At 37.6% G+C, this 19,724-nt stretch overlaps 1 protein-coding gene across 3 annotated transcripts in view; it reads right to left on the reverse strand.

The window, feature by feature from the left end:
* pex7 (peroxisomal biogenesis factor 7) overlaps window positions 1–11,945 on the reverse strand; it is a 56,175-nt gene extending 44,230 nt beyond the window's left edge. Inside the window, exons 1-6 of one of the 3 annotated variants that reach the window (XM_053336471.1) lie at window positions 11,822–11,945; window positions 10,474–10,637; window positions 10,304–10,361; window positions 9,943–10,090; window positions 9,666–9,743; window positions 9,119–9,227 (exon numbers count right to left, since the gene is read on the reverse strand). In XM_053336471.1, the coding sequence (XP_053192446.1) occupies window positions 9,119–9,227; window positions 9,666–9,743; window positions 9,943–10,090; window positions 10,304–10,361; window positions 10,474–10,585 (505 nt within the window). In that variant the 5' untranslated portion in view covers window positions 10,586–10,637; window positions 11,822–11,945. The remainder of the gene's footprint in view (window positions 1–9,118; window positions 9,228–9,665; window positions 9,744–9,942; window positions 10,091–10,303; window positions 10,362–10,473; window positions 10,638–11,821) is intronic. The other 2 variants (XM_053336473.1, XM_053336472.1) reach the window with 2 other exon arrangements.
* Window positions 11,946–19,724: the final 7,779 nt, after the last annotated feature.

A 19,724-nucleotide genomic window follows, 5' to 3' on the forward strand; every position in this document is an offset into this window, starting at 1 on the left:
AGAGCACAGGCCAATGACAACTCAACAAAAGCTGCAGTGACAGATGAATTAATATGTCCCCATTATATAAATACTGCATGCAATAGTATGTACTTTGTAAGGGAAGCTGACATAATCATAATTGCCTCACCCGTCTGTCTTTCTGCCTTAAAATGCCTTTAGCTGGCTACTTTTCTCAGCTTTCTGGCTACTCAGAAATCTGGGAAGCTCACTACAATCATTAATTAACTGATACAACTCTTTTTTTTTAATCTCATCAGGTGATTGAAAGAACTTGCCAGAATTGGAAGTTTTTGGCACCACTTTTGAGGTACTTAAAAGCTAAATTGCATTTCCCCTTTTTTTTTTTTTTTTTTACTCAAACATTAAAATTGAAGAAAAGCCAAAAGACCAAGCTGTAAATAGTGTGTTTGATCTGTCTGTGTGTTCAGAAGCACAAAATATTGGAGGGAAGAACGGAAATTCATACTAACATCTGCTGCACCTGATACAGAGCGAAAGACCGACCACTGCAGGAGGAAACTGAGTCTGAAATTTAACATCTGAGAAAAACAGGTTTAAAATCTGCAGTTCTGTTTTTTATTAGATGGACACACACACACACACACACACACACACACACTCACACACACTCACACACACTCACACACACTCACACACACTCACACACACAGAGAGAGAGAGAGAGAGAGAGAGACTATAGCGGAGAGAAACTCAGTTTAAAAGAAGCATTACAAAGTGAAATTGGCAGAGCTCTTTCTGCTCAGCAACACAACACGAGATAAAAGCAGGAATGCAACAGTCTGTTATTCTTCTCTTCCTCTCATCTCTCCTGCATATTTTTCCTGCCTTTTAAAAGCTCAGCAGCTCCAGTCCAGTGTGATATGATTGAAACAGCCAGTTATAGCTATTCAGTAGACTGTTATATTATGTGTTTACAAAAGTAATCTTGTGAAAGTTTTGCCAAAAGAAATCTCCTGCTGATGTTTTATGTCTCATTGAAATCACTGATCTCTGGTTTTCTCACATATAGAGTTCCTCTTACAGGAAGAGTGAACACTCACCAGCCCAAAAATGTCTTTATCTCAACTAATATTTAAAGTTCAACAGTAGAAGCCTCTTTTATTTGTGCTCCAGACATGCACAACGCTTGTCGAAAAACGTCAGATAATTTATATTTGTAGTCTCTGTTCTGTATTCACCTTCAAAAATCAACTGATCAAACTTTCTCCGCTGCTGCTCCCAGATTGTGGAGCAGTTTCCCTTCACTGTCAAACCTTCCTCATCTATCATCACTTTAAAATCACAGCTAGAAACCTTTTAACTTATAACAATGGTTGCTACTGTTTTCCTTTCAGTTTTTCAGTGTTTGTTTTTAATGTCTTCATGATATGGTGTATACTGTTAATGCTGCTTATTTTAATTATTTAACATGGGTTAACTCCTGTTGCTTTTTAAAGTGCTCTAAATACATTTGACTAGACTGTTTGTATCTGTCTTACTCTATTTTAGCTTAACTTTATTTCCAATTTAACACTTTTAAATGTATTTAAATGTCTTTATTTCGCTATATGTTGCTTTTATATTCTGTCTTGATGTATTTTATGTTTTATGTAAAGCACTTTGAATTGCCTTGTTGCTGAAATGTGCTACACAATTAAATGTACCTTGCCTTGCCTGGAGTAAAACCCATGAAATTAATGAACTACGGAACTCTTGACGGTAATTTTAAGTGTTTGTTTCTGTGTAATACGTGTTTGTATGTCTTGATACAAAACTCAGTGGACCTTCAACATTTCTGGGCAAACTCGCCTAAAATGAAACTGCAGGAAGTTCATGAACCAGAGAGGTCGAGAAGTCAAACCAACAAACATTTCTAATTTCTAACCTTTATATCTGGGAATGTTCTGACCGAGCACCAAATTCACTTCGGCTCCGCCTGGCTTCACTTTTATCATTTGGGTGAAACTGCTCTCCTCTGTGGGTTTACAGTTCTGCTCCTCTGAGATAGCAGACATTACAGAGAACAAGCAATTTCAAGACGGACTACTGAACGGTCGTTTTTCTTTCCGGATCACCCAGTAACTGGTCACTAAGCAACACCACTGGGACCCTCTTAGGTCCCCTGCCATGTGGGACTGAGCGCTGCAGCGTTACAACCAATAATTTAGCTGTCAGAAACACGTCTGTCTATCTTTCAAAATGACACCGACACAACAAATTACATTACTCAGCCCGAGCCTTAATTGCCGTTTTATTTCACATCATTTTTCAGTCTGACAGTCAGAATGTTTTTTGAGTTTTGAGTTTTACCCAAAAACTCAAACTTTTTTTTCTCTGAGGATTCAAAAAAAAACATCACAAACTTGTAGTTGTGGTAACTTGTGGTTTCAGCCTGATGAATGTCACCTGTTCATGAGATTTAATCATTAGCTTCATTGAGACAACTAAAATGTCCACATATGGTGGGTTAGGGTTAGTGTGCTCAGTTTGTGGCCGATTTTCATTCACAAAAATGTCCGCAAAGAGTAAAAAAAAAAACCTTCAAGTCCAGCTCCTGATTAAATGTGATTAAGTGGTGAACCAACTGACCATCCCTGGAGCTACTTTGTAAATTATACCTTTCTAAACTTAAGGAAAGAAAGGTGAAACAAACTTTGAGTGTTGTCCATCCTCCACTCCTTCCACCTCCCTGGCTGTGGATGTAGCTGCTGGAACCAAGTAATCTATTGTGAAGGATCAATAAAGTATCTATCCATCTATCCATCTATCTATCTATCCATCTATCCATCCATCCATGGATCACGATTTAGCAAAAGTAGCACTGGACTGTAAAATTGTATTAAATTTGCAGCATTTATGAAGTTATTTTAAGTGCACATTTACAGTACAGAAAATTACTGGTGTCTGAGTTGCATTACTTTTACGGTATATAATGTAATGATTTTGTTGGCATAGACGCCTTTATTTATTTAACAGGAAACACGGGACGCAAAGGACCTCCGATCAGGATTCGAACTGGGGTCAGCTGCATATATGGCATGTGCTCTAACCACTTGACCACCTGCGATCGGTAGCCATTACTGTTCTTTATATGCACAGTCGAATATTTGTTAAAAATCGATCAACAGCCCAAAGAGATGTATAATTTGATTGTTTCTAGCTGTTTTAGTCACAAGTTTAGGTGACTAATTATTCTTTTGGTTTATTTTTGTTTGGAGTTTTCAACCCTGAGGTCAAAAACCCTCAACAAGCTGAATCCTGGAGTTTGACGGTCAATTCTTGGAAGCAAAGAGAGGAAGCAGAGTCACAATTTATGTTGTGCCAAAGTTTCCCTGAGGCCAAAACGTAACACACACATGCACACACACACACGCCACTGGAGCTCAATGAATCGAACAACAACACACATCGGACTCTCTGTGTGAGTGTGTGTGTGTGTGTGTGTGTGTGTGTGTGTGTCTGGTAGTAAACCTTTGTTTCTGATGGATACCTGCTATCAATTATTTAACCAGACACTACCTGGCATCATGGAACAAACACAAACACACATATAAATGCGTCTGTGTGTGTGTGTGTGTGTGTGTGTGTGTCAGCGTCCTGCAAAAACATCATTTGGCTGATGAGCACTTTAGTCTCTGGAAAAACACAAAATACAAACACATACATTTTTGCTCGGGGGTTGACAGATGGGGTTTTAGCTTAGTCACATCTAAAGCTGAGCAATAATACATTAACATTTATTAAATCTCACTGGCATATGTCACGATCTTATTAGATAATTCTGCTGCAAATAAATAACTGAAACACTGATGATTGAAACTATTTGGAAATCAAAGGTATTGATTCTTCTTTTTTTTTTAAACAGGAAGTAGTGCAAATACAGAAAGCACAACTTATGTTTTTACTCATTTTAAAACACAACAGAAGCTTCTCGACTTCATTAACTTTAAACATCAACTCCAGGTAGTAACCAGGCGGGGAGTGCTGGTCCTCTGAAATGAGGCCAACGCGGAAGTAACTTAGAACTGCATTCTATCAAAAGGCCACCAGGGGGCGACCGTATTGGTGTCAAAAGGACTTCCGTCTCAATACAAGTCAATGGAGAATTCACCAACTTCTCACTTGATTTCTTACCTCAGTAAACGTTTTCAAAATGTGTTTATGGTCTCAATCGCTAGTTTAAAGCCGTCTTCAATGCAGTATGATGTTCATTTGTGAAATTTTGGCCTCCCTGATTTTATATTTGACGATAAAGCAGGGTATACATTAGGGTGTGGCTACGTCCTGATTGACAGGTTGATTGCCCAATGTCCTCGAGATCCAGCCCTCGCAACCATAGCAACCTCCCCGCTCTGCCCATGACTCCGCGTCATATTGGCTTCTGAACAGAAATCCACAAACCAATGGGTGACGTCATGGATGTTACGTCCATTTCTTTTATGCAGTCTATGGTAGTAACTCGAGGCTTGAGGCAAAAGCTTGGAGATTCATTTTCTGTCGATCGGCTAATCGCTTAACCTCAATTTCGAGGCTCTTACACGATTGGAAGGACAGGATAAAGGGGAGGGGTCTTTAGTTGGTTGCAATCTGCCACCTCACCACTAGATGCCACTAATCTTTAGATACTGGCCCTTTAACTGCAGTGAGTTGAAGCAGGCGGCAGAGCGACGAAGAGAGCGATAAACACAGAGGGTAATTTGTTTCTGTCTTGTATCAGAGCTGCTGCAGGTCAGATAGTAGAGTACAGATCCCGACCTTCACCTCAGGCTGCGGCAGTAAACCATCCGTCAGTTTGGGCCGGTTAAATAAAGCTTTAACAAAACAGCCTCTCCTCTCACTCTCTAATTATTTTCGGACTTGAACCAAATAATTCAGGTCTGCTTCCTTGGAGGCGTAGTCATTAATTCAAAGTACTGAACCACGGACTGATACCCATTTTCTAATATTTCTTTATATCTGACATCAACATTCTGTCTCTTTCTTGTAAAAATGGTTTGTAGACACTTAAAACACCAGACACAATGACAGAAATAAGTCTTGGACATTATCATGTATTATATTAGAATATTTGAAACTTGTTTTTAATGTTATGCAATCCATCTTTTCTTTGGGTATATCTTATTTAATAATAGAGCCATTAACCTAACTTTTACAACAGATTTCTAAAAACAGTCATTAAGATTGTCGTCTAGATTAGATTCTTTATTGTCATTGTATAAAACATACAAGAAAAATTCAGGTCTAACCTTTAACCCTATGGTTATTATTGTAGCCATGACGACGAAGGTGGCCTAACTTTAAAAGGAAGTTGTAACTTTAACCGCCACCACATGTTTCTCTAATCTTGATCCATCTTGATGCAAATCATAAACAATTTTTAATGTTGTTTTTTTGTATTAAATATCAATTTAACGGCTCTTCTTTTGAACATATCTTTTTACAAGTTAAATAAAACTGAAAAAGTCCAAAAGTTGTTGTTTTTTTGCTTTGTTTTTTTAAATTGGACTTAAAAACCAAAATGTAATGTTTGCATAATAAAGTCATTTTAAACCAAAACTGAATAAATCACCATATAAATAGGAAACCAGCAGTAAGCAGGAGAGAGTGTGGGCGTTTTTCTCTTTTATTCACATTATCATCATCTAGTGTGCTGACGGTGACAGAAGTGGGGCTTTTTTTTTTGGGATGTACTGCTGCGTCTGGACGAGCTGTTAGCAGGTTGACGTATCAGATCAGATATAAATATGGAGGTAAGTGGCTGTAACTGCTTCACATGGACAATCAGCCCACCATAATGGTTTTTTATGGACGTCAGTTCTCAGTAAATCATTTAAGCTCTGCACTGGAGGATTTATCTGATCTGATCTCGACTCAATGTGCTCACAGATCTAATGAGCTCTGTGGCATCGGTCTAAAACTCGCCTAATGAAACTTAACCTCTGACCTCTGCAGTTGAATGAGTCTTTTATTTCAAGTAAATGTTTATTTGCATCTTTAGAGTCGTTGTATACTGGCTTTTTGTTGCGTTAGTTTTCTACTTTATTGTATATTTGCTTCAGACTTGTAGTTCTCAAGACCAATATTCAGTGTTTTTACATTTTCACATTTTCAAAACAACTAAAAAAGTATTATTTTCATTGTCGATTAATCTGTTGATTACTTTTTCAGTTAGTTGTTTGGTCCACAAAAAATGTTAATTACGTTTGATTAGTTTCCCTATACCCAAGACAACATCCTAAAATGTCTTGTTTTGTCCCAACCAACAGTCCTCAACCCAAATATATTCAGTTTCCTCTCATACAGAACTAAAGAGACCAGAAAAAACAACACATTTAAGAAACCAGAATCAGAAATTTTGGACGTTTTTTCCTTATAAAATGACTATAAACGATTAACTGATTGATTCATCGCTGCAGCTCAACACATACCATTATCTCCATGGAGTGTTAAAAGTCTCTGCTCCATCATACAACATAACTTACAATTTGAGAGACTAAAACTCTTCATTGAGAACTGAAATGGAGCAATTAGTTGAGTTTTACTATGATCCTAGAGGACAACTGTTTCTTAGGTTATGAGTATTAAGATGAAGCTTCTTTTGACTCTTTGGTCACCGTGATATTTTTACCTATGATGAATTTAAACATGAAAATTTGATACTTGAAAATAGATAACAAATAATATAAAAACGTTTTGGCAAGAAGCCCCTTACTCTTTACTTTCAAACTGACTGGTTTATAAGGAGATAATACAAATATTGATGCACGATTAAGAAAAGCTCAAAAGAAGTTTCTCTCATTGGCCTTGTGTGTTGCCAGGAAGTGCATCGCCATCACATGGAAGTCTGACTCCCAACTTTCTATAGGAAGATGGGTTTCAGAAATGAATAGCTGTGTTGCACTTGGAAAAATTACATATACACTCAGGAAAGACTATAATACTTTTACAGAGATGTGGCAACCGTTACCATTATTTGGTATATATTGACACATTGTCAGCCTCTATGATGGATGGGTTATATAGATTTACAAGCTTCTGTCTACCTTGCCTCTCGATCTCTTTTTTTTTTTTTTTTGTAGTTGTTATTATTTCTCTTTTTTATTTTTTCCTCTCTCTCTCTCAATTTGTTGGTGTGTGGGTTGGGGAGGGGTTTGGAGTTCTGTGTTTGTGTCTTCATGTATATCTTGAAAAATGCTGAAAATAAAATACTGGATGTGTATTAGATTGGAGGAATCACCTCTGATATTCAAACGTCAGATTTACATTGCTTTTTAATGCTACTAATGCTACATAACCACTAGAGAGAGACTGTGTGTGTGTGTGTGTGTGTGTGTGTGTGTGTGTGTGTGTGTGTGTGTGTGTGTGTGTGTGTGTGAATATGAATCAAATCCATAGGTCACGTTGCTGAACCAAAATTAAACTCCCCTCCCCCTCTCTGACCAACAAGAGCTTAAACATCTCTCTAGTTATGAAATAAGATTTCCGCTTCCAATTAACCAAAAACTCATTAGCCAACTTGTTTGAGAGCGCTTCACAAACTGATCGTACAGTGAAGACAGCTGCTGCAGATTTGACTCCAGCTGCTTCACAATCTGATCACAGAGCTGACAAAAACACACGTCCATCACCAGCTCGGCTCCACCCCTCTGATAAAGTTAGCGTGAGCGCTCCCGCACAAACGGATAAGATAATCCGAGCTCTCCCTCTGGGCACAAACTGACTGACTTAATTGTCTTCTGAATGATGAAGCTGCTTTCTAAAAAAACTCACTTCCTTAACAGAGGGAGAGCAAGAGTGAGAAGGAGGAGCTGCATCACAACCACCAGCAGGCTTCTTCTCACTCTGCTGCTGCTGCTGCTGCTTTCATCTAAAGAAGCAGATCCGATTCATTTCATCTTGTGACAAGTTGGTGTGGATTTCAGATTCTGTTTGGTGTCTAGAAAGACAAAGTGCACATCAGAAGAGATATTTGAAGATGTCATCTCGGGCTTTGAGAAACAGTGATTTACGTTTTTCACCATTTTCTTACATTCTTTATGAACCAAAAGACTAATCCATTAAGCGAGAAAATAATCCAAAGACTAATATATAATGAAAATAATGATGAATTCAGGTTTGTGGCCATCATAAAGACTTGATGAGATAGACAGTGCACACTTTCAGACAATCTCTCTTCAAAGAAATTCATGGTGTTGTACATAAAAAGTAATGAAATGAGTTCTGTGAAAAATGAAAAAAGATAGCTAGAGAAAAGTTCAAACCCTGCTTAATTTGACACTTGCACACGTGCATATCTGGCCAATTGCTGCCTTTCGTGAGCATGAATGTTGGATTGTGAGTTAACAAAACCTTCATCACGACTATGCTGACAATTGATGAATCACTTTTTTAAATAATGTTTCAAGCAGAACTGGTAACAGCTTCTGAAATGTGATCACACTGCCTACAACCTTGATCTGAATATGAATGAAACCAGCTCTTACACACATAGATGCAGATAAACACTGCTATAATAACACTGCAACACCGCCACCTTGTGGTGAGATTACACATTCCACTTTGACGGTTTAGATTCATCAAAGTGGCCCAGTTAGCACAACTAAAATCATCAATCATCAAACACACAAGGAACACTTTGAAGGTTCAGTGTCTGCAAGAATACTCTGAAACAAATATTCCTCTTCAATAATGAATCCTGCTCATCAGGCTTCATGGTTTAAAGCAGTGGAAGGCAACTCCACCGAAATTAGCCCCCGAAATGAAAGCTAGGGTTTTTCCTCTCATAGATGACATCAAAGCTTTTACATGACTCTTCATATATCTACAGTTCAGAGATGAATAATATAATTTGGCTGAATTGGGCAGATTTGTGTCATCTTCCTCACCTTAAATGTCATAAGGCTGCTGATAAGTTATGATTTACTATTTCTATTCTTCTTCTAGAAATTCTCTGCAAAACTACTCATGGTAATTATGACAAATGCCCTCAAATACAACCTTAAAACTTTTTATAAACAGTTTTATTATTGAATAAATTAAAATAAACCTAAAAATATATTAACAAGATATTAGGATGTGTGTACGTGTGTGTGTGTGTGTGTGTGTGTGGGCTCACCTGAGGCTGAAGCAAAGCATCCTGGGATGTGAGGCGACCAAATGGTGCTGTAGATGACCCCTTCATGACCTTTGAGCGTGATCAATGATTGGCTGAGAGCAGGATCCCACTATAGGACACAAAAAACACATCAATGTGTCAACTCAAAATTACAAATCTCAACATCAAACTTCAGTTAATCTTTATTTTAAGTGAGTTATTTTAATTTTTTAAGTTTATACAACTTAGAACTTGAATGTTATCAACTTATTCTACATTAGAGGATCATGTCATAATTTTACATCGTCACAACTCTGAATTTATTTATTTAATATAACATATAATGTAATTTCATAGTGTAAAAGATAAAGTTGAAACTCGTGCATTCACTGAAACTTCTCACTTTGTAATGAATCACAGATTAAAATTAAAGTCATCAGGTCTTCTTGATTTGTTGGCACAATTTCAACTTTTACTTTAAATGCAGTAAATTTAGATTTCCTCTAACTATTATTTCTGTTTAAGAATATAAGTTGGTGTTTTTATAGAGAGAAAAAAACAAACTGACCACTTTAGCCGTCTGATCCCACGATCCAGAGACGATGAGGTTCTCTCCTCGGGTTTGACTCCAGTCTACAGCGTACACCTACACACACACACACACACACACACACACACACACACACACACACACACAAATGTTCATAAATTTGACAAAACACAGCATCTTTATACAGGAACACAAAGTTTTATTCCCCTGTGTTTGTAGGTATGTATTGTGTGTGTGTGTGTGTGTGTGTGTGTGTGTGTGTGTGTGTGTGTGTGTGTGTGTGTGTGTGTCCTACCTCTTGTGTGTGTTCCTTGGCCACCCTCAGCGGAGCGCTGTGATTGGTGTCCCACAGCTGCAGGCTGCCATCTCCGCCCCCGGCGACCAAGACGTGCTCATTGGCTTCGCTCCACGTCACATCGAACAAACCGTCACCCCACTCCCAGCTGACACACACACACACACACACACACACACACACTTTGTTTTATTACATTTACTCACAAATATGTAGACTAAATTAAAAAATCTAAATCAGGTATACTGCAGTTTATCATAATAGACTTAAAATAACTACCTGAAGGGTCAGGAGGAGAAAAAGAAACAGATGAACAGAAGAAAAAAGAAATAAAAGACAGAATAAAGGACAGAAACTTTACCTCCTTACGAGAGAAATCCCTGTTTCCGTCTCATCCAGGATCAGAAGTGTGCCACAACCTGCAAATATTGTGACAAATGTATTATATCAAATTTATTATATCACCAATATGACCTGATAGCTATGTAACTATGAAGTACTGTATAATCACTGTACTAAATATATACTGACCTGCTATTCCATAGTACTGAGAGGCAGCGCAGGCCACTCTGTTGGGGATGAATGGAGACGTCTCCACAGCGTAACCATGACGAGCCGGACAACGAAACACCTTCACCATCATCAGCAGCTACCTGCAGCCCCACTGGGCCCCCTGCTGGGAAAACAAACAAACACTGCTGGAAATGAGAGTAGTGTAGAAGAAAGTAGAGCTGTGACTATGTTCATTATTGATTAATTAAGGTTGACAACTAATTGATTTATCAACTAATTATTGCAGCTTCAGAGGAAACATCTTTACTTCTTACCACACATTTTAGGGATGGGTTGCAACTGTTTTTGTTTTGCCCTTTTGTAAATGTAGAAAACTTTGAATTTACCAGTAAATATCACACTGGATCTTTTTCACAGGTTAGTCACGCCAGTTATAATGAATATATGTGAAGTGTGGAGGTTGGAAAAAATAAATATATTGGAAAAACCACACCACAGATTTCTTAAATATACCCTTAAAAGTTAAACTGACATCTTGCAGTAATTAGGTGTATGGTGTTGCATTTAAAACAACTGTCTGGAAGAAGAGTACCATACTGTGTTTAGTTTAAATATAAAAATATAAGTAAGGTGCAAAATGAGTGCAAAAAAAGTGAATGTTCAAATCTGACCAGCAACTCACTCAATAGACTACCATTAGGGTTTTTTTTTTGGCTGGAGACTGAAGCAAATCTATCATAAATTTGCATATTTGATCAGCATTTGGCTGGTGGCTGATGCTAATTTGGTATCCTGAATATGATGATTAATAGTTTAAGTTTAGTTTAGGAGCTTTATCAGACAGTTTAGTAGCTTTATCAGACAGTTTAGTAGTTTTATCAGACAACAATATAACGAAATTTAGATAGCACTCCCTGAGCCATAAGAACATTTAAGACAATTAAAAACAACTTAAGACAAAACAGTGATAATCTAAGAGCAATAAAATGCAATATGCAATATAAAAAGCAAATAGTAGTTGTAACAGTAGGCCATACTCCAGTTATAAGTGTAATTTAAATTGAACATCTATGTTTAAATTAAATAAGTTATTTTTAAATTAGGTGCATTTATTTGGAGAATTTCCTCCCTTTGCTTAAGTAACATTTAGTGTAAAGTGTGACAGTTATATTATATATTATGTGTCACTAATACACATTAAAATAAACACCTTAACATGCATAAAGGACACATCTCATCACATGTCACTTTAACAATGAACTCTGTGTTTTAACAGCGTCTTTAAAGTACATTTAGAATATCTTAAGAGTAAAAAAACAGCATATTGTTAGCCTACTGCTCGTTAATGACTTAGCGAGTTACTTACGGATATAGTTGAACCAACTTCAGAGTTTAATGTCACGTCGAAACGTAAAAACTCCCGAAAAACAGTTCAGAAATCAATAAAAAGTCTTCTCCTCCTCACATTGTTCAGTGTTGCTCAGTGACAGCTTCACTACTGCAGCTACTTCCGTGTTTGTATCAGGTGACCTAATAACCCGGATGTAGACTCTGTCAGTAGAGGGAGCTGTTTCCCCTAAATACAGACTGATCCAACACTGATGCTTCACTATTAATATATATATTTTTATTACTATATATCTTTTATTACTATTGTTATTATTTATGTATTCATTTTTATTTTTTATTGTTTTCCACGTGGTTATTGGTATATAAAAATACAGACTGATCTAACACTGATGCGTCACTATTAATATTTACTATTATTATTATTATTATTATTAATATATATTTTGTATATTATTATTATTATTATTATTATTATTATTATTATTATTATTATTATTATTATTATTATTCATTTATTTTTTATTGTATTTTTTTTCCACATGGTTATTGATATGGTTCTCTTTTGTTGTTTTGATGTTTGTGAAGAAAAAGTTTATGCCATCAGCTTAATATCCTAATATGTTGTATGGTGCCAAATATTGAGAACACTTTTCAATATAATGCACTCCAGTAAAATAATAATAATAATAATAATAATAATCTAATGATGTAATATTTAATAATATATCAGTCAGAGGGACTAAAACACTACTTTTACTGTAATACTGCATACTGCATCACTTATGATACCTATGTACTTTTACTGTAATACTTTAACTACATTGAGCTCATAATATGTTCTTTTACTGTAGTAGGATTTTTCATGCAGGACTAATGAAGTATTTTATGTTGCTGTATTGGTACTTTCATCAATCAATCAATCAATCAATCAATCAAACAAACTTTATTTATATAGCCCCTTTCATGCAGATTAATGTCAGATTGCTGTGAGTGTCACAAGCCGACTGTAGGAGGCGACATCACACCAAAACAAGGTCCTGAACTCAATACTCTGAAAATGTGCACTTATAAAATTTAGATTTCCATAAAATCAATCATATGTTTAACATACACTGCTAAAGGAAGTGGTGAAGAATCTGATCAGTGTTTCCCAAAACCCAAAATGAAGTCTTCAAATGTCCACAAGCCCAATACATCCAGTTTCTATCAAAGAGGACTCAAGGTTTAGAGAATAGGAGAAGGTCTTATCAAATTAACCATTAGTGGCTCTATATCTGATGGAAACACATTTAGAAAGACCCTCAGAGACCCTTTACATCCTATAAAAGGTCAAAATCTATCCCATGAAGGTTTGATCTATGGTTTCCCTAATCTACATTCACATTTACTAATTTAACAGCAAAAATACAACTTCCCAGTAATGAGTGATTGGCTGTATTGCTTTATAGTCACTTTTTTTTAAATGTATTGCTTATCATTACTTTTATTGCAAAAACTTCCAAATGATTATTGAATAGTTGTCAAATCAGCTGCTAGAGTGATTTAACAGAAAAAAAAACTCTTCCAGCAGACTGTTTTTAATGTTTACCAGCAAAATTGTGGTGTATTAAGATCTTCCTTTGTATGTGTGTGTGTGTTTCTCATGAGAATCTCACACTTCATACTGACAGAAAAAAAGCACAATGTAATATCTTATTTCAGGCACAAAACAGTGCAAAATACACGCAGCAAGTTGGGGAAACCCCTGCTCTGTTTCCCAGACTGTTTACTGGTCTAAATAAAGCAGCAGGGGTCAGAGGTCATCATGTCTTAAAATAGAACCACCACAGGTCAGAGAGGTGAAGTGAGCAGCAGCAGGAAATCCTTAAAACATACAAACCATCGGCTGGAGGGAAACATGGACGAAGTGTTTATGGCGTCACAGAAGGGAATCAGAAAAGCACCTGCAGCTCCGCTCAGTTTTAAGGAGATTTATAATGAATTTCAACTCATTGTTTAGCTGCCTGGCTGCAACTTTACTGTTTTGGTTCACTCTCAGTGCTTTCATAGCATCGTTTTCAGCCACAGAGAAAAATCTGTAAAAAGCCACCGTACTACGGAAGCGTATTCCATTCACTTGAATACAAATTTTTAAAAATCCAGTTTTTCTGAGTTTTTCAAGGTAATTATTTCTGTTTTTCTGAGTCATTTTTTTCAGTTTTCCAGAGTAATTTATTTTTATGCTTGGTTTTTCGGGGGTAATTACTTCTGTTTTTCTAAGTCATTTTTTTCTTTTCTGTTTTTCGGGCAAATTTTTTTTCTGAGTTCAGAGGGCATTCAAAACATTGGACACATTCACTCTTTATTGAGAGCTCCATGTAATGGAAGCAAACATGACCTGCTTGTTTAGTTTAATCAAGTTTTACTTTGATCTGGGTTTAAGACACTGGGAGATCGTCCTGTCTTTAAGTCATATAGATGGTATTACTATTAGTTTGTCGACCTTGCGCAGGCACCTGAAGACTTTGCGGTTGTTCAGAGGTCACCATAGATGGGAGTCACTTGCAGTTTGGATGTTCTCGCGTGATTTCGAAGTATCTTGATAATTCAGAGAAAAAAATTGCCACGAAAAACAGACCAAAGTTAACTACCGTATAGACTAGCTGGTGAACATAGTGGAGCATTTAGCAGCTGAAGAGTCAGATATTTCCCTCAGGAGTTGATAGAGAGCACAAAACAGAGCTAAAAGAGAGTGAATATGGGACTTTACATTCAGCAGGTGGACAGAAACATGACTCTAAATGAATGACAATGTTGATCTGTAGCTGCTGGGTTTGTTTCGTTGCCCCAAACTGATATAAAGAAGAAACTGTATAACAAATCAGTGGATGGAAACAAGCATTCAGAACATTTTATTTTGCAGATATTGTGGAAATGTGGCACATGAATCCAGCTTCAAGATCAGACGTGAGATCAGAGAGACGAGATCAACAGAAAATGCTCTTTGTTTCTTTCATTTTCTGGTTCCTCTTTGTATCACATTTCTCTCCCACCTTGTTTCTCAGGTTCAACTTTCTTTCTCTTTATCCCTCCATTCCTCCTCTTCTGTGTGTCTCTGTCTCGCTTTCTCCTTTCTCTCGTTATGCAACAGTGTGGCAGAGGCAGCTCCATCTATGTGTGTGTGTGTGTGTGGGAGCGCCCCGGGGTGTTGGCAGTGTCTTGGGAATGGGGCGATCTGGACGTGGGAGCAGACATACGTATGCACACACACACACACACACACACACACACACACACACGCAGAGTCCCAGACGAGGCTGAGAAATGGGTCACTGCTGGGCAGAAGAGATATTATTACTAACGCCCGTCTCTGCTTTTTGAACACACAACCTCCTCATCATTATTTCTTTTTTTACATCCCTCTGAAATGCTTCTCTAATCCTGCTAAGTATTTGCATCCAGGATAAAATTATCAGGTTTCATTGGAGCCGGTTTGAAGTATGTGGTTGGCAATGTTGGCTTTTAAAGTCTTGAAAATATGCCTAACAAGGTAGGTATGATAATAAAGTAATGTTAAACTTTGAATAGTCAGTGAAAGCAGCAAAGGAGCCAACTGTCAATCACAGCTGTCAATTAACACCCACAAGGCAGACATCAAAGCTACTAGAACTACTCAAATCTTATTAACCCTTGTGTCGTCCTCCCGGGTCAAATTGACCCCGTCTGTTTTGACTGTTCCATCTATCCTCCCTTCCTTCCTTCCTCCTTTTCCTCCTTACTCCCTCCTTTCCTTCCTTCCTTCCTTCCTTCCCTCCTTCCTCCTTTTCTTCCTTCTTCCCTCCTTTCTTTCCTTCCTTCCCTCCTCCCTTCCATTGTTCCTCCCTCCCTCCCTTCCTTCCTTCCTTCCTTCCCTCCTTCAATCCTCCCTTCCATCCTTCCTTCCTTCCTTTCTTTCCATCCTTCCTTCAATCCCCCCTTCCATCCTTCCTTCCTTCCCTCCTTCCTTTTTCCTCCCTTCCTTTCTTGACTTGAGGACAACAGGAGGCTTAAAAAAAACACCACCACATCTTTTAGAGGACTTGAATGTAGAGATACCATAATGACTTAACTGAAAAAATGGGAGTCAGTTGGAGCATCTCTAAGGTTTAGAATACGGTGGCCGAGACCCGCCATAGCTGCAAATAAAAGTAACGCTGAAAACAAAAACAAACGCTGCCGCAAATAAAAAGAAACGCTGCTGCAAATAAAAGAAACGCTGCAAATAAAAAGACACACCGCAGCAAACAAAAAAAACGCTGCAAATAAAAACAAACGCCGCTGCAAATAAAAGAAACACCGCAGCAAACAAACAAAAACACAGCAGCATATAATAAAAAAAACGATGCAAATAAAAAAAGACAACGGAAGTGGATTACCGGGGACTGTTTTTGCCGAAACACCGGAAGAAGAAACAACAACAACAACAGGACTACGAATTGGAAAACGAACTAGAAAGTAAGTGAAAATGGTAGTGTTTGAGGGTGACTTGTCTGTTTCAGCCAACATGGGGATGAGGATCGGAACTGCAGACACTTAAAACATGCTGTTCCGCCTACGGGACGGGTCGTAGGTTGGGAGGTAGCCACAAGTCCTTCTAAATGTTTTAAACACCAACCCTTAAACATATTTATTCATGCCGTACATTGTTAGAAAGCATAGGTTGCCCTGATTCATTCAAGACCACTCACGAATTATATTGGTTGCTCACAGCCGTAATAGTATTCAGCCACTCAGCTAAAGTGAAAACAGCTATAATGCTACATACCTTCAAAGTCTTCCCTTTATCCACAACGATCATCTTATGACTCAGGACTCTCTGTACAGCTCGCCAAGTATCCATTCTTGTGAAATATGAAATCCGTTTCCATAACATCGAAATACTTTCCTCAATATGTCCATGTATTTAGTCCAACACGTAACGTAATAACACAAATAACAAACCATATACAAGTACAAGCAACAACTTCTTCCGGTGTTTCGGCAAAAACAGTCCCCGGTAATCCACTTCCGTTGTCTTTTTTTATTTGCATCGTTTTTTTTATTATATGCTGCGGTGTTTCTTTTATTTGCAGCGGCGTTTGTTTTTATTTGCAGCGGTTTTTTTTTTGTTTGCTACGGTGTGTCTTTTTATTTGCAGCGTTTCTTTTTATTTGCAGCAGCGTTTGTTTTTGTTTGCAGCGTTACTTTTATTTGCAGCTATGGCGGGTCTCGGCCACCGTATTTAGAGAAGAGTCAGACAAACGTTAGAGAAGAGTCAGACACCTGTAAAAATGTCACAAAGAGACACAAAACAACCAGAAAATGACTACAAATGATGTAATTTACCTTTCATCTATCAGTCTGAGTGAATTGAAACTGTGGCTTGTATGTTATTTTTGAGGTCACAACTTGAATGCAGCATTGAGCTTTGAACTGTGTGAAGACTGACACAATGCCAAGAAGTAGCCACGTTTGCTGCAGTTGGAAGAAAGTGCAGGAAACTTTTTTAAGATAAAGATCAGAGGGGCAGAGTGGACAGGACTCCCTTTGATTTTCTACTAAATTAGCTTCAGGCTAAAACTAAAGTTGACCTCGTAGCAGCTGGACAAGCAGTGGGTGGATGTACTGTGTGTGTGTGTGTGTGTGTGTGTGTGTGTTACGTGTGTGTGTGTGTGTGTTTAGATCTTGTTATGTAATGTAAGCCTCAGAATTACTTAAAGACTTTAAAATGAACATCAAAGACAAGTTAGGACAAACACACACACACACAGTTTTACACTTGCACGCATACTTAAACACACACACACACACACACACACACACACACACCCAGTAATCCACATTCATGCACACAGGAGCACATGATACACCCATGACACATAGGACACGCTTGACACTGGGAACACAATTCAAAGATAAACATTATCCCTTATTATTTTAAAAGATTATATACTTAAAGTAATTCAATTCATATCCTCAATTTTCACAACTTTTTAAAGTCAAACAATTACTTTAGTAATAGGATTGTGGAGGTTTGAAAGCAGGATTTTAACTTTTAGTATAAATTGACAGCATGAATGTCTTTGAGAAGAGACTATGCCAAAGTGTTGCTTTGTTATACCTGCTTTAACGTCCAACTGAAGTCACATTTACTTTTTGTAGTCAAAAAAGATGTCAGTGTGTTTATATATATATACTATTAATAGATTTTTTATCGTCAAAAAGAAGAAAACACATCTGTGAAAATATCAGAAATGCTCCTTTTTGTCCCAGCTGGCAGGTGTGGGTGTGTCGGTGTCTGTGTTTGATTGACAGCAGCTACCTGTGTTACAGTGTACCGAGAAGAGACACATCATGGACATACATAGTGTTACAAACAGGGATTTTAAAGAGCAACAATCAAACCAGCATCTAACAGGTCCGAAGTGACATCTACAAGTATGCTAACATGCTGTTTAATGTGCTGCAGCAGATAATAAGCTAGCTAGCAATTTATCCTTCAGTGAATGTTTGTTTGGTGGCTTGTTTAACAAAATAAGATGCAGGACCAGACTGTGTTCATGTCTGTAAGTTAGTTAAGAAGGAGGCTTTAGCAGTAAAGCTAACGTTTCTCAGAGTATCAGAGTATGTGGTGCTTGTGTTGTGTATCAGGATGCTGTCAGGCTCAGTGTGACCGTCTAGTCTGTCAATGACACAATGTAATGTCATAGCGTCATACTGTACAATGATTTATTGTATGGAAATAAGGACTATAGTTACCTAGACAGAGAATCAGCCCATAATGTAGACAGCAAACAAGCTACTGGCCTTTTCAGTCAAGATTCAGTCGGTCAGAGTATATTTAAAGCAGCTCGGGACTCTGGGCCTGAGAATTCGACTTCTGGGACTAAAACCAAACAATCACTGTCGTGCAGCTCGCCGCCTGAGTCAACAAACACACTAACAGCAACACACACACACTCCAACCACTGTGCACTACTTCCTTGCTTTCTGCCTCTCCAACATCCTAGCGCTGCTCTCACTTGCAGCTCTCTTTCTTCTTCTTTCTCCCTCTCTCTTTGTCTTTGATTAATTACCACTAAATCACTCGCAGTCACGACACGACAGGCAGCTTTCCTTTCTTCAAGTCCTTCACTCTCTTCCTCCTTTTCTCTGACTTCCCTCCTTCTTCTGTGGTATTTCAGATGGTTCTCCTCCTCACTCATTGTTCTTGAATAAACTGGAGGATTGCTCATTTACTGGCGCTGAACTTGTTTTTCTCAATTTTTTATTTATCCAGGGTAGGAACGCCTCTCTTCACATTCATACTGTTTCACATATTCACACCTGGGAGCGTTCCAGGACAAACAGTCTTCGCTTTGATAAACTAAAAACCAAGACATGACAACTAAAGTACTAAATGTACAACTAAAACTCAAAGAAAATGTTCCATCTGCTGTTAAAACGTGAACAATTACATAGAATAATAAACGTAACAGCTTGAACACTGAACACTCAACAATGTAAGTAAGAAACTAAAATAAGAATAATAGCTACTTTAAACAACATATACTGTATACAACTGCTGGCTGTGTTGTTTCATTGTGCTATTTATTTGTCCAGTTATTGCAAAACTGCCACACAAAGTCTGAAATTATTTTCTTAGATGTGCCTCCACTATGTCTCTGTCGTAGGTCAAACGTCCATCGGAAGTATTTTGAGGCTGTCTTCCAATGAAAAATGTCCCGATAAGTCCTAATGTCAGTTGCCAAAAAAGCAACATGTAGTTAAATTTGAGTGACAGATGCTATCTAGCAGCCATAGTAATGATGACCTAACCTCTCAATTACATTTTTTTGTGTCCATGTGATTTAGTCAAATTTAAAGGGGTTAAAATTGGAAAATAAACATATGAATAACTTGCACACATTGATTTTTTGTGG

Source organism: Scomber japonicus, chromosome 17, assembly GCF_027409825.1.
Source record: "Scomber japonicus isolate fScoJap1 chromosome 17, fScoJap1.pri, whole genome shotgun sequence".
In the NCBI taxonomy this organism is placed as follows: Eukaryota; Metazoa; Chordata; class Actinopteri; order Scombriformes; family Scombridae; genus Scomber; species Scomber japonicus.